General features: G+C 32.0%; 1 protein-coding gene across 1 annotated transcript in view; it reads left to right on the top strand.

The window, feature by feature from the left end:
• LOC106869541 (uncharacterized) overlaps positions 1 to 26,841 on the top strand; it is a 502,813-nt gene that overhangs the window by 288,275 nt on the left and 187,697 nt on the right. The window contains exons 188-229 of the mRNA XM_089360195.1: positions 1,218 to 1,247; positions 1,580 to 1,609; positions 2,162 to 2,191; positions 2,588 to 2,617; positions 2,961 to 2,990; positions 3,352 to 3,381; positions 5,046 to 5,075; positions 5,408 to 5,437; positions 5,990 to 6,019; positions 6,416 to 6,445; positions 6,789 to 6,818; positions 7,180 to 7,209; positions 8,874 to 8,903; positions 9,236 to 9,265; positions 9,818 to 9,847; positions 10,244 to 10,273; positions 10,617 to 10,646; positions 11,009 to 11,038; positions 12,707 to 12,736; positions 13,069 to 13,098; positions 13,651 to 13,680; positions 14,077 to 14,106; positions 14,450 to 14,479; positions 14,841 to 14,870; positions 16,535 to 16,564; positions 16,897 to 16,926; positions 17,478 to 17,507; positions 17,904 to 17,933; positions 18,277 to 18,306; positions 18,668 to 18,697; positions 20,362 to 20,391; positions 20,724 to 20,753; positions 21,306 to 21,335; positions 21,732 to 21,761; positions 22,105 to 22,134; positions 22,496 to 22,525; positions 24,203 to 24,232; positions 24,565 to 24,594; positions 25,145 to 25,174; positions 25,571 to 25,600; positions 25,956 to 25,985; positions 26,347 to 26,376. Of these exons, the coding sequence (XP_089216321.1) occupies positions 1,218 to 1,247; positions 1,580 to 1,609; positions 2,162 to 2,191; positions 2,588 to 2,617; positions 2,961 to 2,990; positions 3,352 to 3,381; positions 5,046 to 5,075; positions 5,408 to 5,437; positions 5,990 to 6,019; positions 6,416 to 6,445; positions 6,789 to 6,818; positions 7,180 to 7,209; positions 8,874 to 8,903; positions 9,236 to 9,265; positions 9,818 to 9,847; positions 10,244 to 10,273; positions 10,617 to 10,646; positions 11,009 to 11,038; positions 12,707 to 12,736; positions 13,069 to 13,098; positions 13,651 to 13,680; positions 14,077 to 14,106; positions 14,450 to 14,479; positions 14,841 to 14,870; positions 16,535 to 16,564; positions 16,897 to 16,926; positions 17,478 to 17,507; positions 17,904 to 17,933; positions 18,277 to 18,306; positions 18,668 to 18,697; positions 20,362 to 20,391; positions 20,724 to 20,753; positions 21,306 to 21,335; positions 21,732 to 21,761; positions 22,105 to 22,134; positions 22,496 to 22,525; positions 24,203 to 24,232; positions 24,565 to 24,594; positions 25,145 to 25,174; positions 25,571 to 25,600; positions 25,956 to 25,985; positions 26,347 to 26,376 (1,260 nt within the window). The remainder of the gene's footprint in view (positions 1 to 1,217; positions 1,248 to 1,579; positions 1,610 to 2,161; positions 2,192 to 2,587; positions 2,618 to 2,960; positions 2,991 to 3,351; positions 3,382 to 5,045; positions 5,076 to 5,407; positions 5,438 to 5,989; positions 6,020 to 6,415; positions 6,446 to 6,788; positions 6,819 to 7,179; positions 7,210 to 8,873; positions 8,904 to 9,235; positions 9,266 to 9,817; positions 9,848 to 10,243; positions 10,274 to 10,616; positions 10,647 to 11,008; positions 11,039 to 12,706; positions 12,737 to 13,068; positions 13,099 to 13,650; positions 13,681 to 14,076; positions 14,107 to 14,449; positions 14,480 to 14,840; positions 14,871 to 16,534; positions 16,565 to 16,896; positions 16,927 to 17,477; positions 17,508 to 17,903; positions 17,934 to 18,276; positions 18,307 to 18,667; positions 18,698 to 20,361; positions 20,392 to 20,723; positions 20,754 to 21,305; positions 21,336 to 21,731; positions 21,762 to 22,104; positions 22,135 to 22,495; positions 22,526 to 24,202; positions 24,233 to 24,564; positions 24,595 to 25,144; positions 25,175 to 25,570; positions 25,601 to 25,955; positions 25,986 to 26,346; positions 26,377 to 26,841) is intronic.

Below are 26,841 nucleotides of genomic sequence, written 5' to 3'. Positions count from 1 at the left end.
AATATCTTTATTACAATCTTTTGAATGACACTCCAATCTAGATGACGAACTAAAGATATCTAAAAGGAATACAGCTTTTGCAGAAATATGTTAGATTATCATTCTGGTCGTTAAAAAAGGACCATGGGCACTAATGGTTTAAGATTGTTTAAAATGCAGAACATTCAGAAATATATCCGTGTTTTTTCCACATTGCGTTGCGCTTTCTCCACACTCGTGTTTGCTTTGTGTATTTCAAACGTGCTACTTAGCAGTTGTTGGTGTCAAATGTTTCGTCGCTTCGTTGTGACAGTTGATTTGTTCCTTTTCTTTCATCGTCGTTCAAACGTCTGAATTTCAAAATAGCCAGTAGTATTAGAGAACAGTGAACGAACGGAAAAGCAAGAAATTTTCGAGAATAGATTACACACGTGTAAAGTGTTTAAAGAATGAATTTCTTTGTAATGTAAGGAAAACGTATTTTTATATAAATTGAACGTGTGACATATTGCTTCCGTTCAACACATGTATTCTTTGCAGGATGTATAGCAAAGTGGTAGTTAAACACATTAGTAGCTGCAGAAGAAAACAGAAACTAATATGTAGATTAAACACACAGACAAACACAACTGCAAGCTTGCTTACATGCTGACATTTGACAAGAGACAATTTCATACTTGTATGTAAGGTTACTTTTCCATTTAATATCCTGACTTACACACCGAATTATATATATTTGTAATTACATAATTACCTAAACTTACCAATTTATCGTATTTGTTACGTAAATAAACATTATTTGAAATATAAAAATCAAGCGGAAAAGTCCGTGGAGATCGCGATTATATATAGCTGAAATGATTTTTCGCATGTATGATGCAGCAAACTCATATTGTCTACACATGTGATTAGAAGGAAGATGTGTAAAGGGTGAAAAGTGCAACAAAGCACAAAATAAACTGCATATATATATATATATATGTGTGCGTGTATGTGTGTGTTTGTGTGTCTGTGTGTGTGTAAGTGTCTGTGTGTGTATGTGTATATGTGTGCATATAGATATATATAAACATTCATACATGTATATATTACTGAAAATACGGGTGCTTTTGAGAAAATTTGAGATCTACAAGACGTAGTTAGCTACTATGATTCCCCATGTAATCGCCATATAACTATGCATTCTGCTTCAAATCATCTTTCCAAATATTTAATTACATATTTCATTAATTTCACAGAAGTTGTAACGGAGAAAGTAACACGCACAGGTAAGCTTCCGAAGAAACTTTTCTCGTGATGTGTACCAATAAGCTAGATATGTAACATATATTTCGACGTTAATTCTTTAGTAAAATGAAAGCAAAATTCCTCCAACTAATCAATTAGTATTACTTTCGTGTAAGCATTTTCCACTCTGTTAAAGTATGACGATAAGTTTGTAAAGTGTTTCCTTGAATTGGGGTAACTGGATTAGACTCGTAAATTTATCATTTGAAAACCACTCATTCTATACGAGTTCAATATATTTAATAGTTGTCTGTCATAATAAATAGTGTGATGTAAGTGTTGAGGGTTTATATTTACGTTTGCCTTTCTCTAGAAACTCGTTCTGAAGTGGAGTCTACAGTTGGTGAGTGAGAGATTATTTTCGTGATTTCCTGCTTATGCTTGTCGCTGAGTTACCTTAGAGAAGTCTTCGGAAATATTGTTGAAAGGGAATAAATATTCATTAAGAAATAAGACAATTAGTAATGGACGAACGATAGCATGTAAAAGATTGAGATGCTGTGATACTTTATTTGCATTTCAATATAATAGCTTGTAAACCGAGTCGCTTCCTACATCTGAAACGTATTGTGTAAATTTATCATGTTAAAATTGAAGTGCCTATGATTATTTGCAGAGAAACTTTATTTTAAAGAAAGTAACTCGTCTGAAAATATATTCACATCGCACTAACGTGTAAATTAATAATCGCACTAAAGATTTCGAGATATTTTCTCTGCGCTTCATATATATATACAATGAAATCGTACTGAAAGAATAAAGCGAATCATGCAATGGGAAATCGGTGGGTGAAACGCTTTGCAATTGCAAAACTAGATTGATATATTGGTAGAGATTAGTGATGTGTTCATCAGTTCTCAGCATGAAATTCACATGTCATTTAATTATTTCACAGATGTTGTGCAACAGGACGAGCGTCCTAAAGGTGAGAGAACTTCAGTTTACGAACTTATCTCGATAGATCTAGCTTTCTATTTAACTACCTCACTATAACTTGTTTGGAAATGCGTAGCGTATTAATCGAAATGAATCTTGTATAGTTGAAATATGCTTGTAACGTATCAAATTTGACGTCGCTCTTACCAAAAGTTTCTCTTTGTTGCCTCCCTTCTAAATGATGGAAGTGAACATATATTGTCGCGTTGAATTTAAGATAATATATTGTCCTGCATTTTATTACAAAACTTTATGACATATAACTTTAAAATAGGTATGTGTATATTTGTGAATGAATGTTTGGTTATCTTCGTAACTATGTCTTCGTATATTATATCTGTATGAGGTGAAATGCTGATTATATTGTCTTTCATTCCCTATTCAGAACAACCATCTGAGGCCGAAGCCACAGTTGGTAAGTGTCTCCTAATTTGGTACTGTTTTAATATAACAGATCTCTTATGATTACTAGTTATAGTACAACATTATTAATTATATTGAGTGAGGTGTGCTAGAAAAATAATCGCTCAGTTAATAACTTATTGTCGCGGATTTCTTTTATATAGAAATTACTGAATTTCTACATAACATTTTCATGTTAAATTATATTATTTACAAATTTATCAGAAATATTTATCTGCGCGTTTTCGTACGTCACCTCCTTGCTAATATTTAATTGTATCAAACGTCATTAAAAATCTTGACTGTTGCGAAATGGCCGACGACATAGTTAACGATTTTCGTTTTGAATTTCACAGAAATTATCAGAGAAACCGAAACTCGCATAGGTAAGAAGATTTGATATTATGGCAGAGAGTTACTTAAAATTCAATATATACTGATCGTATATTTTCCTGTATAAATGTTTTCTCTTAAATTCGCGAATTAATTCTGAATTTGTTTAGTGAACGTCGGAGTTTTATTAAATAATCATAAATCTGTATTGAATACATAATGATGCTCCATTCAACTACAGACCGAATATGTAACGTTAACGTATGAGTGTATCAGTGTAATAAAAGCATTTTACAGAGATCATATGTGGTCTGTTACTTAAGAAGACATATGAACGAACATTTACACATTATATATTTTCCTATCGAATAATTTAGCAACATTCTTATTGTACTTTATTTTGATTTCGTTCAGAAAAACCATCTGAAGTTGAATCTACCGTTGGTGAGTTTAATATGTAATAATTTCATTCGCTTTCAACGTTTAGGCTTACCGTCAATTGTCAGGTATATTAGAAATTGCTAGCCAAAGAAAGTCACGCAAAAATATATTTCATTACACTTAACACAGCCTACTTACACACATACATTGATAAGATCACACTGCATGCTATTACAAAGGAAATCAAATAGAGGTACCTATTCCAGGTCCAGATTTACATGAAAAACTTCTATATGCTACGCTGCAGAAGTGGCGAGCTATCGAGCCATATATGCTATATTAAGAAGGGACACTATATAATACTCAACACCAGTTCCAATTCATTCCATGTCACACCATATCGTCTAGAACGTGGTTGTATATTAGACCATTAATGCCCAATTTCTTTTGTTTAATTTATTACCAACAATCTTTATTTATACGACTTTATCTCATTCTAAATATATAAAAAATATCTTTATTACAATCTTTTGAATGACACTCCAATCTAGATGACGAACTAAAGATATCTAAAAGGAATACAGCTTTTGCAGAAATATGTTAGATTATCATTCTGGTCGTTAAAAAAGGACCATGGGCACTAATGGTTTAAGATTGTTTAAAATGCAGAACATTCAGAAATATATCCGTGTTTTTTCCACATTGCGTTGCGCTTTCTCCACACTCGTGTTTGCTTTGTGTATTTCAAACGTGCTACTTAGCAGTTGTTGGTGTCAAATGTTTCGTCGCTTCGTTGTGACAGTTGATTTGTTCCTTTTCTTTCATCGTCGTTCAAACGTCTGAATTTCAAAATAGCCAGTAGTATTAGAGAACAGTGAACGAACGGAAAAGCAAGAAATTTTCGAGAATAGATTACACACGTGTAAAGTGTTTAAAGAATGAATTTCTTTGTAATGTAAGGAAAACGTATTTTTATATAAATTGAACGTGTGACATATTGCTTCCGCTCAACACATGTATTCTTTGCAGGATGTATAGCAAAGTGGTAGTTAAACACATTAGTAGCTGCAGAAGAAAACAGAAACTAATATGTAGATTAAACACACAGACAAACACAACTGCAAGCTTGCTTACATGCTGACATTTGACAAGAGACAATTTCATACTTGTATGTAAGGTTACTTTTCCATTTAATATCCTGACTTACACACCGAATTATATATATTTGTAATTACATAATTACCTAAACTTACCAATTTATCGTATTTGTTACGTAAATAAACATTATTTGAAATATAAAAATCAAGCGGAAAAGTCCGTGGAGATCGCGATTATATATAGCTGAAATGATTTTTCGCATGTATGATGCAGCAAACTCATATTGTCTACACATGTGATTAGAAGGAAGATGTGTAAAGGGTGAAAAGTGCAACAAAGCACAAAATAAACTGCATATATATATATATATATGTGTGCGTGTATGTGTGTGTTTGTGTGTCTGTGTGTGTGTAAGTGTCTGTGTGTGTATGTGTATATGTGTGCATATAGATATATATAAACATTCATACATGTATATATTACTGAAAATACGGGTGCTTTTGAGAAAATTTGAGATCTACAAGACGTAGTTAGCTACTATGATTCCCCATGTAATCGCCATATAACTATGCATTCTGCTTCAAATCATCTTTCCAAATATTTAATTACATATTTCATTAATTTCACAGAAGTTGTAACGGAGAAAGTAACACGCACAGGTAAGCTTCCGAAGAAACTTTTCTCGTGATGTGTACCAATAAGCTAGATATGTAACATATATTTCGACGTTAATTCTTTAGTAAAATGAAAGCAAAATTCCTCCAACTAATCAATTAGTATTACTTTCGTGTAAGCATTTTCCACTCTGTTAAAGTATGACGATAAGTTTGTAAAGTGTTTCCTTGAATTGGGGTAACTGGATTAGACTCGTAAATTTATCATTTGAAAACCACTCATTCTATACGAGTTCAATATATTTAATAGTTGTCTGTCATAATAAATAGTGTGATGTAAGTGTTGAGGGTTTATATTTACGTTTGCCTTTCTCTAGAAACTCGTTCTGAAGTGGAGTCTACAGTTGGTGAGTGAGAGATTATTTTCGTGATTTCCTGCTTATGCTTGTCGCTGAGTTACCTTAGAGAAGTCTTCGTAAATATTGTTGAAAGGGAATAAATATTCATTAAGAAATAAGACAATTAGTAATGGACGAACGATAGCATGTAAAAGATTGAGATGCTGTGATACTTTATTTGCATTTCAATATAATAGCTTGTAAACCGAGTCGCTTCCTACATCTGAAACGTATTGTGTAAATTTATCATGTTAAAATTGAAGTGCCTATGATTATTTGCAGAGAAACTTTATTTTAAAGAAAGTAACTCGTCTGAAAATATATTCACATCGCACTAACGTGTAAATTAATAATCGCACTAAAGATTTCGAGATATTTTCTCTGCGCTTCATATATATATACAATGAAATCGTACTGAAAGAATAAAGCGAATCATGCAATGGGAAATCGGTGGGTGAAACGCTTTGCAATTGCAAAACTAGATTGATATATTGGTAGAGATTAGTGATGTGTTCATCAGTTCTCAGCATGAAATTCACATGTCATTTAATTATTTCACAGATGTTGTGCAACAGGACGAGCGTCCTAAAGGTGAGAGAACTTCAGTTTACGAACTTATCTCGATAGATCTAGCTTTCTATTTAACTACCTCACTATAACTTGTTTGGAAATGCGTAGCGTATTAATCGAAATGAATCTTGTATAGTTGAAATATGCTTGTAACGTATCAAATTTGACGTCGCTCTTACCAAAAGTTTCTCTTTGTTGCCTCCCTTCTAAATGATGGAAGTGAACATATATTGTCGCGTTGAATTTAAGATAATATATTGTCCTGCATTTTATTACAAAACTTTATGACATATAACTTTAAAATAGGTATGTGTATATTTGTGAATGAATGTTTGGTTATCTTCGTAACTATGTCTTCGTATATTATATCTGTATGAGGTGAAATGCTGATTATATTGTCTTTCATTCCCTATTCAGAACAACCATCTGAGGCCGAAGCCACAGTTGGTAAGTGTCTCCTAATTTGGTACTGTTTTAATATAACAGATCTCTTATGATTACTAGTTATAGTACAACATTATTAATTATATTGAGTGAGGTGTGCTAGAAAAATAATCGCTCAGTTAATAACTTATTGTCGCGGATTTCTTTTATATAGAAATTACTGAATTTCTACATAACATTTTCATGTTAAATTATATTATTTACAAATTTATCAGAAATATTTATCTGCGCGTTTTCGTACGTCACCTCCTTGCTAATATTTAATTGTATCAAACGTCATTAAAAATCTTGACTGTTGCGAAATGGCCGACGACATAGTTAACGATTTTCGTTTTGAATTTCACAGAAATTATCAGAGAAACCGAAACTCGCATAGGTAAGAAGATTTGATATTATGGCAGAGAGTTACTTAAAATTCAATATATACTGATCGTATATTTTCCTGTATAAATGTTTTCTCTTAAATTCGCGAATTAATTCTGAATTTGTTTAGTGAACGTCGGAGTTTTATTAAATAATCATAAATCTGTATTGAATACATAATGATGCTCCATTCAACTACAGACCGAATATGTAACGTTAACGTATGAGTGTATCAGTGTAATAAAAGCATTTTACAGAGATCATATGTGGTCTGTTACTTAAGAAGACATATGAACGAACATTTACACATTATATATTTTCCTATCGAATAATTTAGCAACATTCTTATTGTACTTTATTTTGATTTCGTTCAGAAAAACCATCTGAAGTTGAATCTACCGTTGGTGAGTTTAATATGTAATAATTTCATTCGCTTTCAACGTTTAGGCTTACCGTCAATTGTCAGGTATATTAGAAATTGCTAGCCAAAGAAAGTCACGCAAAAATATATTTCATTACACTTAACACAGCCTACTTACACACATACATTGATAAGATCACACTGCATGCTATTACAAAGGAAATCAAATAGAGGTACCTATTCCAGGTCCAGATTTACATGAAAAACTTCTATATGCTACGCTGCAGAAGTGGCGAGCTATCGAGCCATATATGCTATATTAAGAAGGGACACTATATAATACTCAACACCAGTTCCAATTCATTCCATGTCACACCATATCGTCTAGAACGTGGTTGTATATTAGACCATTAATGCCCAATTTCTTTTGTTTAATTTATTACCAACAATCTTTATTTATACGACTTTATCTCATTCTAAATATATAAAAAATATCTTTATTACAATCTTTTGAATGACACTCCAATCTAGATGACGAACTAAAGATATCTAAAAGGAATACAGGTTTTGCAGAAATATGTTAGATTATCATTCTGGTCGTTAAAAAAGGACCATGGGCACTAATGGTTTAAGATTGTTTAAAATGCAGAACATTCAGAAATATATCCGTGTTTTTTCCACATTGCGTTGCGCTTTCTCCACACTCGTGTTTGCTTTGTGTATTTCAAACGTGCTACTTAGCAGTTGTTGGTGTCAAATGTTTCGTCGCTTCGTTGTGACAGTTGATTTGTTCCTTTTCTTTCATCGTCGTTCAAACGTCTGAATTTCAAAATAGCCAGTAGTATTAGAGAACAGTGAACGAACGGAAAAGCAAGAAATTTTCGAGAATAGATTACACACGTGTAAAGTGTTTAAAGAATGAATTTCTTTGTAATGTAAGGAAAACGTATTTTTATATAAATTGAACGTGTGACATATTGCTTCCGCTCAACACATGTATTCTTTGCAGGATGTATAGCAAAGTGGTAGTTAAACACATTAGTAGCTGCAGAAGAAAACAGAAACTAATATGTAGATTAAACACACAGACAAACACAACTGCAAGCTTGCTTACATGCTGACATTTGACAAGAGACAATTTCATACTTGTATGTAAGGTTACTTTTCCATTTAATATCCTGACTTACACACCGAATTATATATATTTGTAATTACATAATTACCTAAACTTACCAATTTATCGTATTTGTTACGTAAATAAACATTATTTGAAATATAAAAATCAAGCGGAAAAGTCCGTGGAGATCGCGATTATATATAGCTGAAATGATTTTTCGCATGTATGATGCAGCAAACTCATATTGTCTACACATGTGATTAGAAGGAAGATGTGTAAAGGGTGAAAAGTGCAACAAAGCACAAAATAAACTGCATATATATATATATATATGTGTGCGTGTATGTGTGTGTTTGTGTGTCTGTGTGTGTGTAAGTGTCTGTGTGTGTATGTGTATATGTGTGCATATAGATATATATAAACATTCATACATGTATATATTACTGAAAATACGGGTGCTTTTGAGAAAATTTGAGATCTACAAGACGTAGTTAGCTACTATGATTCCCCATGTAATCGCCATATAACTATGCATTCTGCTTCAAATCATCTTTCCAAATATTTAATTACATATTTCATTAATTTCACAGAAGTTGTAACGGAGAAAGTAACACGCACAGGTAAGCTTCCGAAGAAACTTTTCTCGTGATGTGTACCAATAAGCTAGATATGTAACATATATTTCGACGTTAATTCTTTAGTAAAATGAAAGCAAAATTCCTCCAACTAATCAATTAGTATTACTTTCGTGTAAGCATTTTCCACTCTGTTAAAGTATGACGATAAGTTTGTAAAGTGTTTCCTTGAATTGGGGTAACTGGATTAGACTCGTAAATTTATCATTTGAAAACCACTCATTCTATACGAGTTCAATATATTTAATAGTTGTCTGTCATAATAAATAGTGTGATGTAAGTGTTGAGGGTTTATATTTACGTTTGCCTTTCTCTAGAAACTCGTTCTGAAGTGGAGTCTACAGTTGGTGAGTGAGAGATTATTTTCGTGATTTCCTGCTTATGCTTGTCGCTGAGTTACCTTAGAGAAGTCTTCGTAAATATTGTTGAAAGGGAATAAATATTCATTAAGAAATAAGACAATTAGTAATGGACGAACGATAGCATGTAAAAGATTGAGATGCTGTGATACTTTATTTGCATTTCAATATAATAGCTTGTAAACCGAGTCGCTTCCTACATCTGAAACGTATTGTGTAAATTTATCATGTTAAAATTGAAGTGCCTATGATTATTTGCAGAGAAACTTTATTTTAAAGAAAGTAACTCGTCTGAAAATATATTCACATCGCACTAACGTGTAAATTAATAATCGCACTAAAGATTTCGAGATATTTTCTCTGCGCTTCATATATATATACAATGAAATCGTACTGAAAGAATAAAGCGAATCATGCAATGGGAAATCGGTGGGTGAAACGCTTTGCAATTGCAAAACTAGATTGATATATTGGTAGAGATTAGTGATGTGTTCATCAGTTCTCAGCATGAAATTCACATGTCATTTAATTATTTCACAGATGTTGTGCAACAGGACGAGCGTCCTAAAGGTGAGAGAACTTCAGTTTACGAACTTATCTCGATAGATCTAGCTTTCTATTTAACTACCTCACTATAACTTGTTTGGAAATGCGTAGCGTATTAATCGAAATGAATCTTGTATAGTTGAAATATGCTTGTAACGTATCAAATTTGACGTCGCTCTTACCAAAAGTTTCTCTTTGTTGTCTCCCTTCTAAATGATGGAAGTGAACATATATTGTCGCGTTGAATTTAAGATAATATATTGTCCTGCATTTTATTACAAAACTTTATGACATATAACTTTAAAATAGGTATGTGTATATTTGTGAATGAATGTTTGGTTATCTTCGTAACTATGTCTTCGTATATTATATCTGTATGAGGTGAAATGCTGATTATATTGTCTTTCATTCCCTATTCAGAACAACCATCTGAGGCCGAAGCCACAGTTGGTAAGTGTCTCCTAATTTGGTACTGTTTTAATATAACAGATCTCTTATGATTACTAGTTATAGTACAACATTATTAATTATATTGAGTGAGGTGTGCTAGAAAAATAATCGCTCAGTTAATAACTTATTGTCGCGGATTTCTTTTATATAGAAATTACTGAATTTCTACATAACATTTTCATGTTAAATTATATTATTTACAAATTTATCAGAAATATTTATCTGCGCGTTTTCGTACGTCACCTCCTTGCTAATATTTAATTGTATCAAACGTCATTAAAAATCTTGACTGTTGCGAAATGGCCGACGACATAGTTAACGATTTTCGTTTTGAATTTCACAGAAATTATCAGAGAAACCGAAACTCGCATAGGTAAGAAGATTTGATATTATGGCAGAGAGTTAGTTAAAATTCAATATATACTGACCGTATATTTTTCCTGTATAAATGTTTTCTCTTAAATTCGCGAATTAATTCTGAATTTGTTTAGTGAACGTCGGAGTTTTATTAAATAATCATAAATCTGTATTGAATACATAATGATGCTCCATTCAACTACAGACCGAATATGTAACGTTAACGTATGAGTGTATCAGTGTAATAAAAGCATTTTACAGAGATCATATGTGGTCTGTTACTTAAGAAGACATATGAACGAACATTTACACATTATATATTTTCCTATCGAATAATTTAGCAACATTCTTATTGTACTTTATTTTGATTTCGTTCAGAAAAACCATCTGAAGTTGAATCTACCGTTGGTGAGTTTAATATGTAATAATTTCATTCGCTTTCAACGTTTAGGCTTACCGTCAATTGTCAGGTATATTAGAAATTGCTAGCCAAAGAAAGTCACGCAAAAATATATTTCATTACACTTAACACAGCCTACTTACACACATACATTGATAAGATCACACTGCATGCTATTACAAAGGAAATCAAATAGAGGTACCTATTCCAGGTCCAGATTTACATGAAAAACTTCTATATGCTACGCTGCAGAAGTGGCGAGCTATCGAGCCATATATGCTATATTAAGAAGGGACACTATATAATACTCAACACCAGTTCCAATTCATTCCATGTCACACCATATCGTCTAGAACGTGGTTGTATATTAGACCATTAATGCCCAATTTCTTTTGTTTAATTTATTACCAACAATCTTTATTTATACGACTTTATCTCATTCTAAATATATAAAAAATATCTTTATTACAATCTTTTGAATGACACTCCAATCTAGATGACGAACTAAAGATATCTAAAAGGAATACAGCTTTTGCAGAAATATGTTAGATTATCATTCTGGTCGTTAAAAAAGGACCATGGGCACTAATGGTTTAAGATTGTTTAAAATGCAGAACATTCAGAAATATATCCGTGTTTTTTCCACATTGCGTTGCGCTTTCTCCACACTCGTGTTTGCTTTGTGAATTTCAAACGTGCTACTTAGCAGTTGTTGGTGTCAAATGTTTCGTCGCTTCGTTGTGACAGTTGATTTGTTCCTTTTCTTTCATCGTCGTTCAAACGTCTGAATTTCAAAATAGCCAGTAGTATTAGAGAACAGTGAACGAACGGAAAAGCAAGAAATTTTCGAGAATAGATTACACACGTGTAAAGTGTTTAAAGAATGAATTTCTTTGTAATGTAAGGAAAACGTATTTTTATATAAATTGAACGTGTGACATATTGCTTCCGTTCAACACATGTATTCTTTGCAGGATGTATAGCAAAGTGGTAGTTAAACACATTAGTAGCTGCAGAAGAAAACAGAAACTAATATGTAGATTAAACACACAGACAAACACAACTGCAAGCTTGCTTACATGCTGACATTTGACAAGAGACAATTTCATACTTGTATGTAAGGTTACTTTTCCATTTAATATCCTGACTTACACACCGAATTATATATATTTGTAATTACATAATTACCTAAACTTACCAATTTATCGTATTTGTTACGTAAATAAACATTATTTGAAATATAAAAATCAAGCGGAAAAGTCCGTGGAGATCGCGATTATATATAGCTGAAATGATTTTTCGCATGTATGATGCAGCAAACTCATATTGTCTACACATGTGATTAGAAGGAAGATGTGTAAAGGGTGAAAAGTGCAACAAAGCACAAAATAAACTGCATATATATATATGTGTGTGAGTGTGCGTGTATGTGTGTGTTTGTGTGTCTGTGTGTGTGTGTAAGTGTCTGTGTGTGTATGTGTATATGTGTGCATATAGATATATATAAACTTTCATACATGTATATATTACTGAAAATACGGGTGCTTTTGAGAAAATTTGAGATCTACAAGACGTAGTTAGCTACTATGATTCCCCATGTAATCGCCATATAACTATGCATTCTGCTTCAAATCATCTTTCCAAATATTTAATTACATATTTCATTAATTTCACAGAAGTTGTAACGGAGAAAGTAACACGCACAGGTAAGCTTCCGAAGAAACTTTTCTCGTGATGTGTACCAATAAGCTAGATACGTAACATATATTTCGACGTTAATTCTTTAGTAAAATGAAAGCAAAATTCCTCCAACTAATCAATTAGTATTACTTTCGTGTAAGCATTTTCCACTCTGTTAAAGTATGACGATAAGTTTGTAAAGTGTTTCCTTGAATTGGGGTAACTGGATTAGACTCATAAAATTATCATTTGAAAACCACTCATTCTATACGAGTTCAATATATTTAATAGTTGTCTGTCATAATAAATAGTGTGATGCAAGTGTTGAGGGTTTCTATTTACGTTTGCCTTTCTCTAGAAACTCGTTCTGAAGTGGAGTCTACAGTTGGTGAGTGAGAGATTATTTTCGTGATTTCCTGCTTATGCTTGTCGCTGAGTTACCTTAGAGAAGTCTTCGTAAATATTGTTGAAAGGGAATAAATATTCATTAAGAAATAAGATAATTAGTAATGGACGAACGATAGCATGTAAAAGATTGAGATGCTGTGATACTTTATTTGCATTTCAATATAATAGCTTGTAAACCGAGTCGCTTCCTACATCTGAAACGTATTGTGTAAATTTATGATGTTAAAATTGAAGTGACTATGATTATTTGCAGAGAAACTTTATTTTAAAGAAAGTAACTCGTCTGAAAATATATTCACATCGCACTAACGTGTAAATTAATAATCGCACTAAACATTTCGAGATATTTTGTCTGCGCTTCATATATATATACAATGAAATCGTACTGAAAGAATAAAGCGAATCATGCAATGGGAAATTGGTGGGTGAAACGCTTTGCAATTGCAAAACTAGATTGATATATTGGTAGAGATTAGTGATGTGTTCATCAGTTCTCAGCATGAAATTCACATGTCATTTAATTATTTCACAGATGTTGTGCAACAGGACGAGCGTCCTAAAGGTGAGAGAACTTCAGTTTACGAACTTATCTCGATAGATCTAGCTTTCTATTTAACTACCTCACTATAACTTGTTTGGAAATGCGTAGCGTATTAATCGAAATGAATCTTGTATAGTTGAAATATGCTTGTAACGTATCAAATTTGACGTCGCTTTTACCAAAAGTTTCTCTTTGTTGTCTCCCTTCTAAATGATGGAAGTGAACATATATTGTCGCGTTGAATTTAAGATAATATATTGTCCTGCATTTTATTACAAAGCTTTATGACATATAACTTTAAAATAGGTATGTGTATATTTGTGAATGAATGTTTGGTTATCTTCGTAACTATGTCTTCGTATATTATATCTGTATGAGGTGAAATGCTGATTATATTGTCTTTCATTCCCTATTCAGAACAACCATCTGAGGCCGAAGCCACAATTGGTAAGTGTCTCCTAATTTGGTACTGTTTTAATATAACAGATCTCTTATGATTACTAGTTATAGTACTACATTATTAATTATATTGAGTGAGGTGTGCTAGTAAAATAATCGCTCAGTTAATAACTTATTGTCGCGGATTTCTTTTATATAGAAATTACTGAATTTCTACATAACATTTTCATGTTAAATTATATTATTTACAAATTTATCAGAAATATTTATCTGCGCGTTTTCGTACGTCACCTCCTTGCTAATATTTAATTGTATCAAACGTCATTAAAAATCTTGACTGTTGCGAAATGGCCGACGACATAGTTAACGATTTTCGTTTTGAATTTCACAGAAATTATCAGAGAAACCGAAACTCGCATAGGTAAGAAGATTTGATATTATGGCAGAGAGTTACTTAAAATTCAATATATACTGACCGTATATTTTCCTGTATAAATGTTTTCTCTTAAATTCGCGAATTAATTCTGAATTTGTTTAGTGAACGTCGGAGTTTTATTAAATAATCATAAATCTGTATTGAATACATAATGATGCTCCATTCAACTACAGACCGAATATGTAACGTTAACGTATGAGTGTATCAGTGTAATAAAAGCATTTTACAGAGATCATATGTCGTCTGTTACTTAAGAAGACATATGAACGAACATTTACACATTATATATTTTCCTATCGAATAATTTAGCAACATTCTTATTGTACTTTATTTTGATTTCGTTCAGAAAAACCATCTGAAGTTGAATCTACCGTTGGTGAGTTTAATATGTAATAATTTCATTCGCTTTCAACGTTTAGGCTTACCGTCAATTGTCAGGTATATTAGAAATTGCTAGCCAAAGAAAGTCACGCAAAAATATATTTCATTACACTTAACACAGCCTACTTACACACATACATTGATAAGATCACACTGCATGCTATTACAAAGGAAATCAAATAGAGGTACCTATTCCAGGTCCAGATTTACATGAAAAACTTCTATATGCTACGCTGCAGAAGTGGCGAGCTATCGAGCCATATATGCTATATTAAGAAGGGACACTATATAATACTCAACACCAGTTCCAATTCATTCCATGTCACACCATATCGTCTAGAACGTGGTTGTATATTAGACCATTAATGCCCAATTTCTTTTGTTTAATTTATTACCAACAATCTTTATTTATACGACTTTATCTCATTCTAAATATATAAAAAATATCTTTATTACAATCTTTTGAATGACACTCCAATCTAGATGACGAACTAAAGATATCTAAAAGGAATACAGCTTTTGCAGAAATATGTTAGATTATCATTCTGGTCGTTAAAAAAGGACCATGGGCACTAATGGTTTAAGATTGTTTAAAATGCAGAACATTCAGAAATATATCCGTGTTTTTTCCACATTGCGTTGCGCTTTCTCCACACTCGTGTTTGCTTTGTGAATTTCAAACGTGCTACTTAGCAGTTGTTGGTGTCAAATGTTTCGTCGCTTCGTTGTGACAGTTGATTTGTTCCTTTTCTTTCATCGTCGTTCAAACGTCTGAATTTCAAAATAGCCAGTAGTATTAGAGAACAGTGAACGAACGGAAAAGCAAGAAATTTTCGAGAATAGATTACACACGTGTAAAATGTTTAAAGAATGAATTTCTTTGTAATGTAAGGAAAACGTATTTTTATATAAATTGAACGTGTGACATATTGCTTCCGTTCAACACATGTATTCTTTGCAGGATGTATAGCAAAGTGGTAGTTAAACACATTAGTAGCTGCAGAAGAAAACAGAAACTAATATGTAGATTAAACACACAGACAAACACAACTGCAAGCTTGCTTACATGCTGACATTTGACAAGAGACAATTTCATACTTGTATGTAAGGTTACTTTTCCATTTAATATCCTGACTTACACACCGAATTATATATATTTGTAATTACATAATTACCTAAACTTACCAATTTATCGTATTTGTTACGTAAATAAACATTATTTGAAATATAAAAATCAAGCGGAAAAGTCCGTGGAGATCGCGATTATATATAACTGAAATGATTTTTCGCATGTATGATGCAGCAAACTCATATTGTCTACACATGTGATTAGAAGGAAGATGTGTAAAGGGTGAAAAGTGCAACAAAGCACAAAATAAACTGCATATATATATATATATGTGTGCGTGTATGTGTGTGTTTGTGTGTCTGTGTGTGTGTGTAAGTGTCTGTGTGTGTATGTGTATATGTGTGCATATAGATATATATAAACATTCATACATGTATATATTACTGAAAATACGGGTGCTTTTGAGAAAATTTGAGATCTACAAGACGTAGTTAGCTACTATGATTCCCCATGTAATCGCCATATAACTATGCATTCTGCTTCAAATCATCTTTCCAAATATTTAATTACATATTTCATTAATTTCACAGAAGTTGTAACGGAGAAAGTAACACGCACAGGTAAGCTTCCGAAGAAACTTTTCTCGTGATGTGTACCAATAAGCTAGATATGTAACATATATTTCGACGTTAATTCTTTAGTAAAATGAAAGCAAAATTCCTCCAACTAATCAATTAGTATTACTTTCGTGTAAGCATTTTCCACTCTGTTAAAGTATGACGATAAGTTTGTAAAGTGTTTCCTTGAATTGGGGTAACTGGATTAGACTCGTAAATTTATCATTTGAAAACCACTCATTCTATACGAGTTCAATATATTTAATAGTTGTCTGTCATAATAAATAGTGTGATGTAAGTGTTGAGGGTTTATATTTACGTTTGTCTTTCTCTAGAAACTCGTTCTGAAGTGGAGTCTACAGTTGGTGAGTGAGAGATTATTTTCGTGATTTCCTGCTTATGCTTGTCGCTGAGTTACCTTAGAGAAGTCTTCGTAAATATTGTTGAAAGGGAATAAATATTCATTAAGAAATAAGATAATTAGTAATGGACGAACGATAGCATGTAAAAGATTGAGATGCTGTGATACTTTATTTGCATTTCAATATAATAGCTTGTAAACCGAGTCGCTTCCTACATCTGAAACGTATTGTGTAAATTTATCATGTTAAAATTGAAGTGCCTATGATTATTTGCAGAGAAGCTTTATTTGAGAGAAAGTAACTCGTCTGAAAATATATTCACATCGCACTAACGTGTAAATTAATAATCGCACTAAACATTTCGAGATATTTTCTCTGCGCTTCATATATATATACAATGAAATCGTACTGAAAGAATAAAGCGAATCATGCAATGGAAAGCGGTGGGTGAAACGCTTTGCAATTGCAAAACAAGATTGATATATTGGTAGAGATTAGTGATGTGTTCATCAGTTCTCAGCATGAAATTCACATGTCATTTAATTATTTCACAGATGTTGTGCAACAGGACGAGCGTCCTAAAGGTGAGAGAACTTCAGTTTACGAAATTATCTCGATAGATCTAGCTTTCTATTTAACTACCTCACTATAACTTGTTTGGAAATGCGTAGCGTATTAATCGAAATGAATCTTGTATAGTTGAAATATGTTTGTAACGTATCAAATTTGACGTCGCTTTTACCAAAAGTTTCTCTTTGTTGCCTCCCTTCTAAATGATGGAAGTGAACATATATTGTCGCGTTGAATTTAAGATACTATATTGTCCTGCATTTTATTACAAAACTTTATGACATATAACTTTAAAATAGGTATGTGTATATTTGTGAATGAATGTTTGGTTATCTTCGTAACTATGTCTACGTATATTATATCTGTATGAGGTGAAATGCTGATTATATTGTCTTTCATTCCCTATTCAGAACAACCATCTGAGGCCGAAGCCACAGTTGGTAAGTGTCTCCTAATTTGGTACTGTTTTAATATAACAAATCTCTTATTATTACTAGTTATAGTACAACATTATTAATTATATTGAGTGAGGTGTGCTAGTAAAATAATCGCTCAGTTAATAACTTATTGTTGCGGATTTCTTTTATATAGAAGTTACCGAATTTCTACATAACATTTTCATGTTAAATTATATTATTTACAAATTTATCAGAAATATTTATCTACGCGTTTTCGTCCGTCACCTCCTTGCTAATATTTAATTGTATCAAACGTCATTAAAAATCTTGACTGTTGCGAAATGGCCGACGACATAGTTAACGATTTTCGTTTTGAATTTCACAGAAATTATCAGAGAAACCGAAACTCGCATAGGTAAGAAGATTTGATATTATGGCATAGAGTTACTTAAAATTCAATATATACTGACCGTATATTTTCCTGTATAAATGTTTTCTCTTAAATTCGCGAATTAATTCTGAATTTGTTTAGTGAACGTCGGAGTTTTATCAAATAATCATAAATCTGTATTGAATACATAATGATGCTCCATTCAACTACAGACCGAATATGTAACGTTAACGTATGAATGTATCAGTGTAATAAAAGCATTTTACAGAGATCATATGTGGTCTGTTACTTAAGAAGACATATGAACGAACATTTACACATTATATATTTTCCTATCGAATAATTTAGCAACATTCTTATTGTACTTTATTTTGATTTCGTTCAGAAAAACCATCTGAAGTTGAATCTACCGTTGGTGAGTTTAATATGTAATAATTTCATTCGCTTTCAACGTTTAGGCTTACCGTCAATTGTCAGGTATATTAGAAATTGCTAGCTAAAGAAAGTCACGCAAAAATATATTTCATTACACTTAACACAGCCTACTTACACACATACATTGATAAGATCACACTGCATGCTATTACAAAGGAAATCAAATAGAGGTACCTATTCCAGGTCCGGATTTACATGAAAAACTTCTATATGCTACGCTGCAGAAGTGGCGAGCTATCGAGCCATATATGCTATATTAAGAAGGGACACAATATAATACGCAACACCAGTTCCAATTCTTTCCATGTCACACCATATCGTCTAGAACGTGGTTGTATATTAGACCATTAATGCCCAATTTCTTTTGTTTAATTTATTACCAACAATCTTTATTTATACGACTTTATCTCATTCTAAATATATAAAAAATATCTTTATTACAATCTTTTGAATGACACTCCAATCTAGATGACGAACTAAAGATATCTAAAAGGAATACAGGTTTTGCAGAAATATGTTAGATTATCATTCTGGTCGTTAAAAAAGGACCATGGGCACTAATGGTTTAAGATTGTTTAAAATGCAGAACATTCAGAAATATATCCGTGTTTTTTCCACATTGCGTTGCGCTTTCTCCACACTCGTGTTTGCTTTGTGAATTTCAAACGTGCTACTTAGCAGTTGTTGGTGTCAAATGTTTCGTCGCTTCGTTGTGACAGTTGATTTGTTCCTTTTCTTTCATCGTCGTTCAAACGTCTGAATTTCAAAATAGCCAGTAGTATTAGAGAACAGTGAACGAATGGAAAAGCAAGAAATTTTCGAGAATAGATTACACACGTGTAAAGTGTTTAAAGAATGAATTTCTTCGTAATGTAAGGAAAACGTATTTTTATATAAATTGAACGTGTGACATATTGCTTCTGTTCAACACATGTATTCTTTGCAGGATGTATAGCAAAGTGGTAGTTAAACACATTAGTAGCTGCAGAAGAAAACAGAAACTAATATGTAGATTAAACACACAGACAAACACAACTGCATGCTTGCTTACATGCTGACATTTGACAAGAGACAATTTCATACTCGTATGTAAGGTTACTTTTCCATTTAATATCCTGACTTACACACCGAATTATATATATTTGTAATTACATAATTACCTAAACTTACCAATTTATCGTATTTGTTACGTAAATAAACATTATTTGAAATATAAAAATCAAGCGGAAAAGTCCGTGGAGATCGCGATTATATATAGCTGAAATGATTTTTCGCATGTATGATGCAGCAAACTCATATTGTCTACACATGTGATTAGAAGGAAGATGTGTAAAGGGTGAAAAGTGCAACAAAGCACAAAATAAACTGCATATATATATATATATATATGTGCGTGTATGTGTGTGTTTGTGTGTCTGTGTGTGTGTAAGTGTCTGTGTGTGTATGTGTATATGTGTGCATATAGATATATATAAACATTCATACATGTATATATTACTGAAAATACGGGTGCTTTTGAGAAAATTTGAGATCTACAAGACGTAGTTAGCTACTATGATTCCCCATGTAATCGCCATATAACTATGCATTCTGCTTCAAATCATCTTTCCAAATATTTAATTACATATTTCATTAATTTCACAGAAGTTGTAACGGAGAAAGTAACACGCACAGGTAAGCTTCCGAAGAAACTTTTCTCGTGATGTGTACCAATAAGCTAGATATGTAACATATATTTCGACGTTAATTCTTTAGTAAAATGAAAGCAAAATTCCTCCAACTAATCAATTAGTATTACTTTCGTGTAAGCATTTTCCACTCTGTTAAAGTATGACGATAAGTTTGTAAAGTGTTTCCTTGAATTGGGGTAACTGGATTAGACTCGTAAATTTATCATTTGAAAACCACTCATTCTATACGAGTTCAATATATTTAATAGTTGTCTGTCATAATAAATAGTGTGATGTAAGTGTTGAGGGTTTATATTTACGTTTGCCTTTCTCTAGAAACTCGTTCTGAAGTGGAGTCTACAGTTGGTGAGTGAGAGATTATTTTCGTGATTTCCTGCTTATGCTTGTCGCTGAGTTACCTTAGAGAAGTCTTCGTAAATATTGTTGAAAGGGAATAAATATTCATTAAGAAATAAGATAATTAGTAATGGACGAACGATAGCATGTAAAAGATTGAGATGCTGTGATACTTTATTTGCATTTCAATATAATAGCTTGTAAACCGAGTCGCTTCCTACATCTGAAACGTATTGTGTAAATTTATCATGTTAAAATTGAAGTGCCTATGATTATTTGCAGAGAAGCTTTATTTGAGAGAAAGTAACTCGTCTGAAAATATATTCACATCGCACTAACGTGTAAATTAATAATCGCACTAAACATTTCGAGATATTTTCTCTGCGCTTCATATATATATACAATGAAATCGTACTGAAAGAATAAAGCGAATCATGCAATGGGAAAGCGGTGGGTGAAACGCTTTGCAATTGCAAAACAAGATTGATATATTGGTAGAGATTAGTGATGTGTTCATCAGTTCTCAGCATGAAATTCACATGTCATTTAATTATTTCACAGATGTTGTGCAACAGGACGAGCGTCCTAAAGGTGAGAGAACTTCAGTTTACGAAATTATCTCGATAGATCTAGCTTTCTATTTAACTACCTCACTATAACTTGTTTGGAAATGCGTAGCGTATTAATCGAAATGAATCTTGTATAGTTGAAATATGCTTGTAACGTATCAAATTTGACGTCGCTTTTACCAAAAGTTTCTCTTTGTTGCCTCCCTTCTAAATGATGGAAGTGAACATATATTGTCGCGTTGAATTTAAGATACTATATTGTCCTGCATTTTATTACAAAACTTTATGACATATAACTTTAAAATAGGTATGTGTATATTTGTGAATGAATGTTTGGTTATCTTCGTAACTATGTCTACGTATATTATATCTGTATGAGGTGAAATGCTGATTATATTGTCTTTCATTCCCTATTCAGAACAACCATCTGAGGCCGAAGCCACAGTTGGTAAGTGTCTCCTAATTTGGTACTGTTTTAATATAACAAATCTCTTATTATTACTAGTTATAGTACAACATTATTAATTATATTGAGTGAGGTGTGCTAGTAAAATAATCGCTCAGTTAATAACTTATTGTTGCGGATTTCTTTTATATAGAAGTTACCGAATTTCTACATAACATTTTCATGTTAAATTATATTATTTACAAATTTATCAGAAATATTTATCTACGCGTTTTCGTACGTCACCTCCTTGCTAATATTTAATTGTATCAAACGTCATTAAAAATCTTGACTGTTGCGAAATGGCCGACGACATAGTTAACGATTTTCGTTTTGAATTTCACAGAAATTATCAGAGAAACCGAAACTCGCATAGGTAAGAAGATTTGATATTATGGCATAGAGTTACTTAAAATTCAATATATACTGACCGTATATTTTCCTGTATAAATGTTTTCTCTTAAATTCGCGAATTAATTCTGAATTTGTTTAGTGAACGTCGGAGTTTTATCAAATAATCATAAATCTGTATTGAATACATAATGATGCACCATTCAACTACAGACCGAATATGTAACGTTAACGTATGAGTGTATCAGTGTAATAAGAGCATTTTACAGAGATCATATGTGGTCTGTTACTTAAGAAGACATATGAACGAACATTTACACATTATATATTTTCCTATCGAATAATTTAGCAACATTCTTATTGTACTTTATTTTGATTTCGTTCAGAAAAACCATCTGAAGTTGAATCTACCGTTGGTGAGTTTAATATGTAATAATTTCATTCGCTTTCAACGTTTAGGCTTACCGTCAATTGTCAGGTATATTAGAAATTGCTAGCTAAAGAAAGTCACGCAAAAATATATTTCATTACACTTAACACAGCCTACTTACACACATACATTGATAAGATCACACTGCATGCTATTACAAAGGAAATCAAGTAGAGGTACCTATTCCAGGTCCAGATTTACATGAAAAACTTCTATATGCTACGCTGCAGAAGTGGCGAGCTATCGAGCCATATATGCTATATTAAGAAGGGACACAATATAATACGCAACACCAGTTCCAATTCTTTCCATGTCACACCATATCGTCTTGAACGTGGTTGTATATTAGATCATTAATGCCCAATTTCTTTTGTTTAATTTATTACCAACAATCTTTATTTATACGACTTTATCTCATTCTAAATATATAAAAAATATCTTTATTACAATCTTTTGAATGACACTCCAATCTAGATGACGAACTAAAGATATCTAAAAGGAATACAGGTTTTGCAGAAATATGTTAGATTATCATTCTGGTCGTTAAAATGGACCATGGGCACTAATGGTTTAAGATTGTTTAAAATGCAGAACATTCAGAAATATATCCGTGTTTTTTCCACATTGCGTTGCGCTTTCTCCACACTCATGTTTGCTTTGTGAATTTCAAACGTGCTACTTAGCAGTTGTTGGTGTCAAATGTTTCGTCGCTTCGTTGTGACAGTTGATTTGTTCCTTTTCTTTCATCGTCGTTCAAACGTCTGAATTTCAAAATAGCCAGTAGTATTACAGAACAGTGAGCGAACGGTAATACAAGAAATTTTCGACAAAAGATTAAACACGTGTAAAGTGTTTGAAGAATGAATTTCTTTGTAATGTAAAGAAAACGTATTTTTATATAAATTGAACGTGTGACATATTGCTTCCGTTCAACAAATGTATTCTTTGCAGGATGTATAGCAAAGTGGTAGTTAAACACATTAGTAGCTGCAAAAGAAAACAGGAACTAATATGTAAAATAAACACACAGACAGACACAACTGCATGCTTGCTTACATACTGACATTTGACAAGAAACAATTTCATACTAGTATGTAAGGTGGCTATTCCGTTTAATATCCTGGCTTACACACCGAACAATATATAATAATAATTACATAATTACCTACACTTATGAATTTGTCGTATTTGTTACGTAAATAAACATTATTTGAAATATAAAAATCATGCTGAAAAATCCGAAGAAATCGCGATTATATATAGCTGAAATGAGTTTTCGCATGTATGATGCAGCAAATTCATATTGTCTACACATGTGATTAGAAGGAAGATGTGTAAATCGTGAAAAGTGCAACAAAGTACAATAAAAACTGCATATATATATATATATGTGTGTGTGTTTGTGTTTGTTTGTGTGTGTGTGTGTGTGTGTGTGTGTACATGTGGGCATATATATATATATATATATATATATATATATATATATATATATAAACATTCATACATGTATATATTACTGAAAATACGAGTGCTGTTGAGAAAATTTGAGATCTACAAGACGTAGTTAGCTACTATGATTCCCTATGTAATCGCCACATAACTATGCATTCTGCTTTAAAGCATCTTTCCAAATATTTAATTACATATTTCATTAATTTCACAGAAGTTATAACGGAGAAAGTAACACGCACAGGTAAGCTGCCGAAGAATCTTTTCTCATGATGTGTACCAATAAGCTAGATATGTAACATATATTTCGACGTTAATTCTTTAGTAAAATGAAAGCAAAATTCCTCCAACTAATCAATTAGTATTTCTTTCATGTAAGCAATTTCGATTCTGTTAAAGTATGACGATAGGTTTGTAAAGTGTTTCCTTGAATTGTGGTAACTGGATTGGACTCGTAAATTTATCATTTGAAAACCACTCATTCTATATGACTTCAATATATTTAATAGTTGTCTGTCATAATAAATAGTGTGATGTAAGTGTTGAGGGTTTATATTTACGTTTGCCTTTCTCTAGAAACTCGTTCTGAAGTGGAGTCTACAGTTGGTGAGTGAGAGATTATTTTCGTGATTTCCTGCTTATGCTTGTCGCTGAGTTACCTTAGAGAAGTCTTCGTAAATATTGTTGAAAGAGAATAAATATTCATTAAGAAATAAGATAATTAGTAATGGACGAAGGATAGCATCTTAAAGATTGAGATGCTGTGATACTTTATTTGCATTTCAATATAATAGCTTGTAAACCGAGTCGCTTCCTACATCTGAAACGTATTGTGTAATTTTATCATGTTAAAATTGAAGTGCCTATGATTATTTGCAGAGAAACTTTATTTGATAGAAAGTAACTCGTCTGAAAATATATTCACATCGCACTAACGTGTAAATTAATAATCGCAATAAATATTTCGATATATATTCTCTGCGCTACATATATATACTATGAAAAAGTATTGAAAGAATAAAGCGAATCATGCAGTGCGAAATCGCTGGGTGAAATGCTTTGCAATTGCAAAACAAGATTGATATATTGGTAGAGATTAGTGATGTATTCTTCAGCTCTCAGCATGAAATTCACATTTCATTTAATTATTTCACAGATGTTGTGCAACAGGACGAGCGTCCTAAAGGTGAGAGAACTTCAGTTTACGAACTTATCTCGATAGATCTAGCTTTCTATTTAACTACCTCACTATAACTTGTTTGGAAATGCGTAATGTATTAAACGAAATGAATCGTGTATAGTTGATATATGCTTGTAATATATCAAATTTGACGTCGCTTTTACCAAAAGTTACTGTTTACTGTCTCCCTCCTATATAATCGAAGTGAACCTATATTGTCGCATTGAATTTAAGATAATATATTGTTCTGCATTTTATTGCAATACTTTATGAAATATAACTTTAAAATAGGTATGTGTATTTTTGTGAATGAATGTTTGGTTATCTACCTAACTATGTCTACGTATATTATATCTGTATGAGGTGAAATGCTGATTATATTGTCTTTCATTCCCTATTCAGAACAACCATCTGAGGCTGAAGCCACAGTTGGTAAGTGTCTCCGAATTTGCTACCGTTTTAATGTAACAAATCCCTATGATTAATAGTTATAGTACATCATTATTAATTTTGAATTTACTATATATAGTGGGAGGTGTGCTAGAAAAATAATCGCTCAGTTAATAACTTATTGTGGCGGATTTCTTTTATATAGAAATTACCGAATTTCTACATAACATTTTCATGTTAAATTATATTATTTACAAATTTATCAGAAATATTTATCTACGCGTTTTCGTGCGTCACCTCCTTGCTAATATTTAATTGTATCAAACGTCATTAAAAATCTTGACTGTTGCGAAATGGCCGATGACATAGTTAACGATTTACGTTTTGAATTTCACAGAAATTATCAGAGAAACCGAAACTCGCATAGGTAAGAAGATTTGATATTATGGCATAGAGTTAGTTAAAATTCAATATATACTGTCCGTATATTTTCCTGTATAAATGTTTTCTCTTAAATTCGCGAATTAATTTTGAATTTGCTTAGTGAACGTCGGAGTTTTATCAAATAATCATAAATCTTTATTGAATACATAATGATGCTCCATTCAACTACAGACCGAATATGTAACGTTAACGTATGAGTGTATCAGTGTAATAAAAGCATTTTACAGAGATCATATGTGGTCTGTTACTTAAGAAGACATATGAACGAACATTTACACAGTATATATTTTCCTATCGAATAATTTAGCAACATTCTTATTGTACTTTATTTTGATTTCGTTCAGAAAAACCATCTGAAGTTGAATCTACCGTTGGTGAGTTTAATATGTAATAATTTCATTCGCTTTCAATGTTTAGGCTTACTGTCACTTGTCAGGTATATCAGAAATTGCTAGCTAAAGAAAGTCACGCAAAAATATATTTCATTACACCTAACATTGTCTACTCACAGACATACATTGATACGATCACACTGCTTGCTTTTACGAAGGAAATCAAATAGAGGCATCGATTCCTGGTCCGGATTTACATGAACAATTTCCATATGCTACACTGCAGAAGTGGCGAGATATCGAGCGATATATGCTATATTAAGAAGGGAAACAATATAATACGCAACCCCATTTCGAATTCTTTGCATATCGCACCATATCGTCTTGAATGTGGATGTATATTAAACTATTACTGCCCAATTTCTTTTGTTTAATTTATTACCAACATTTCTTATTTATACGACTTTATCTCATTCTAAATATATAAAAAATATCTTTATTACAATC

Source organism: Octopus bimaculoides, chromosome 1, assembly GCF_046866305.1.
Source record: "Octopus bimaculoides isolate indiv1 chromosome 1, ASM4686630v1, whole genome shotgun sequence".
In the NCBI taxonomy this organism is placed as follows: domain Eukaryota; kingdom Metazoa; phylum Mollusca; class Cephalopoda; order Octopoda; family Octopodidae; genus Octopus; species Octopus bimaculoides.
This window is presented reverse-complemented; position numbering and strand designations above follow the sequence as displayed.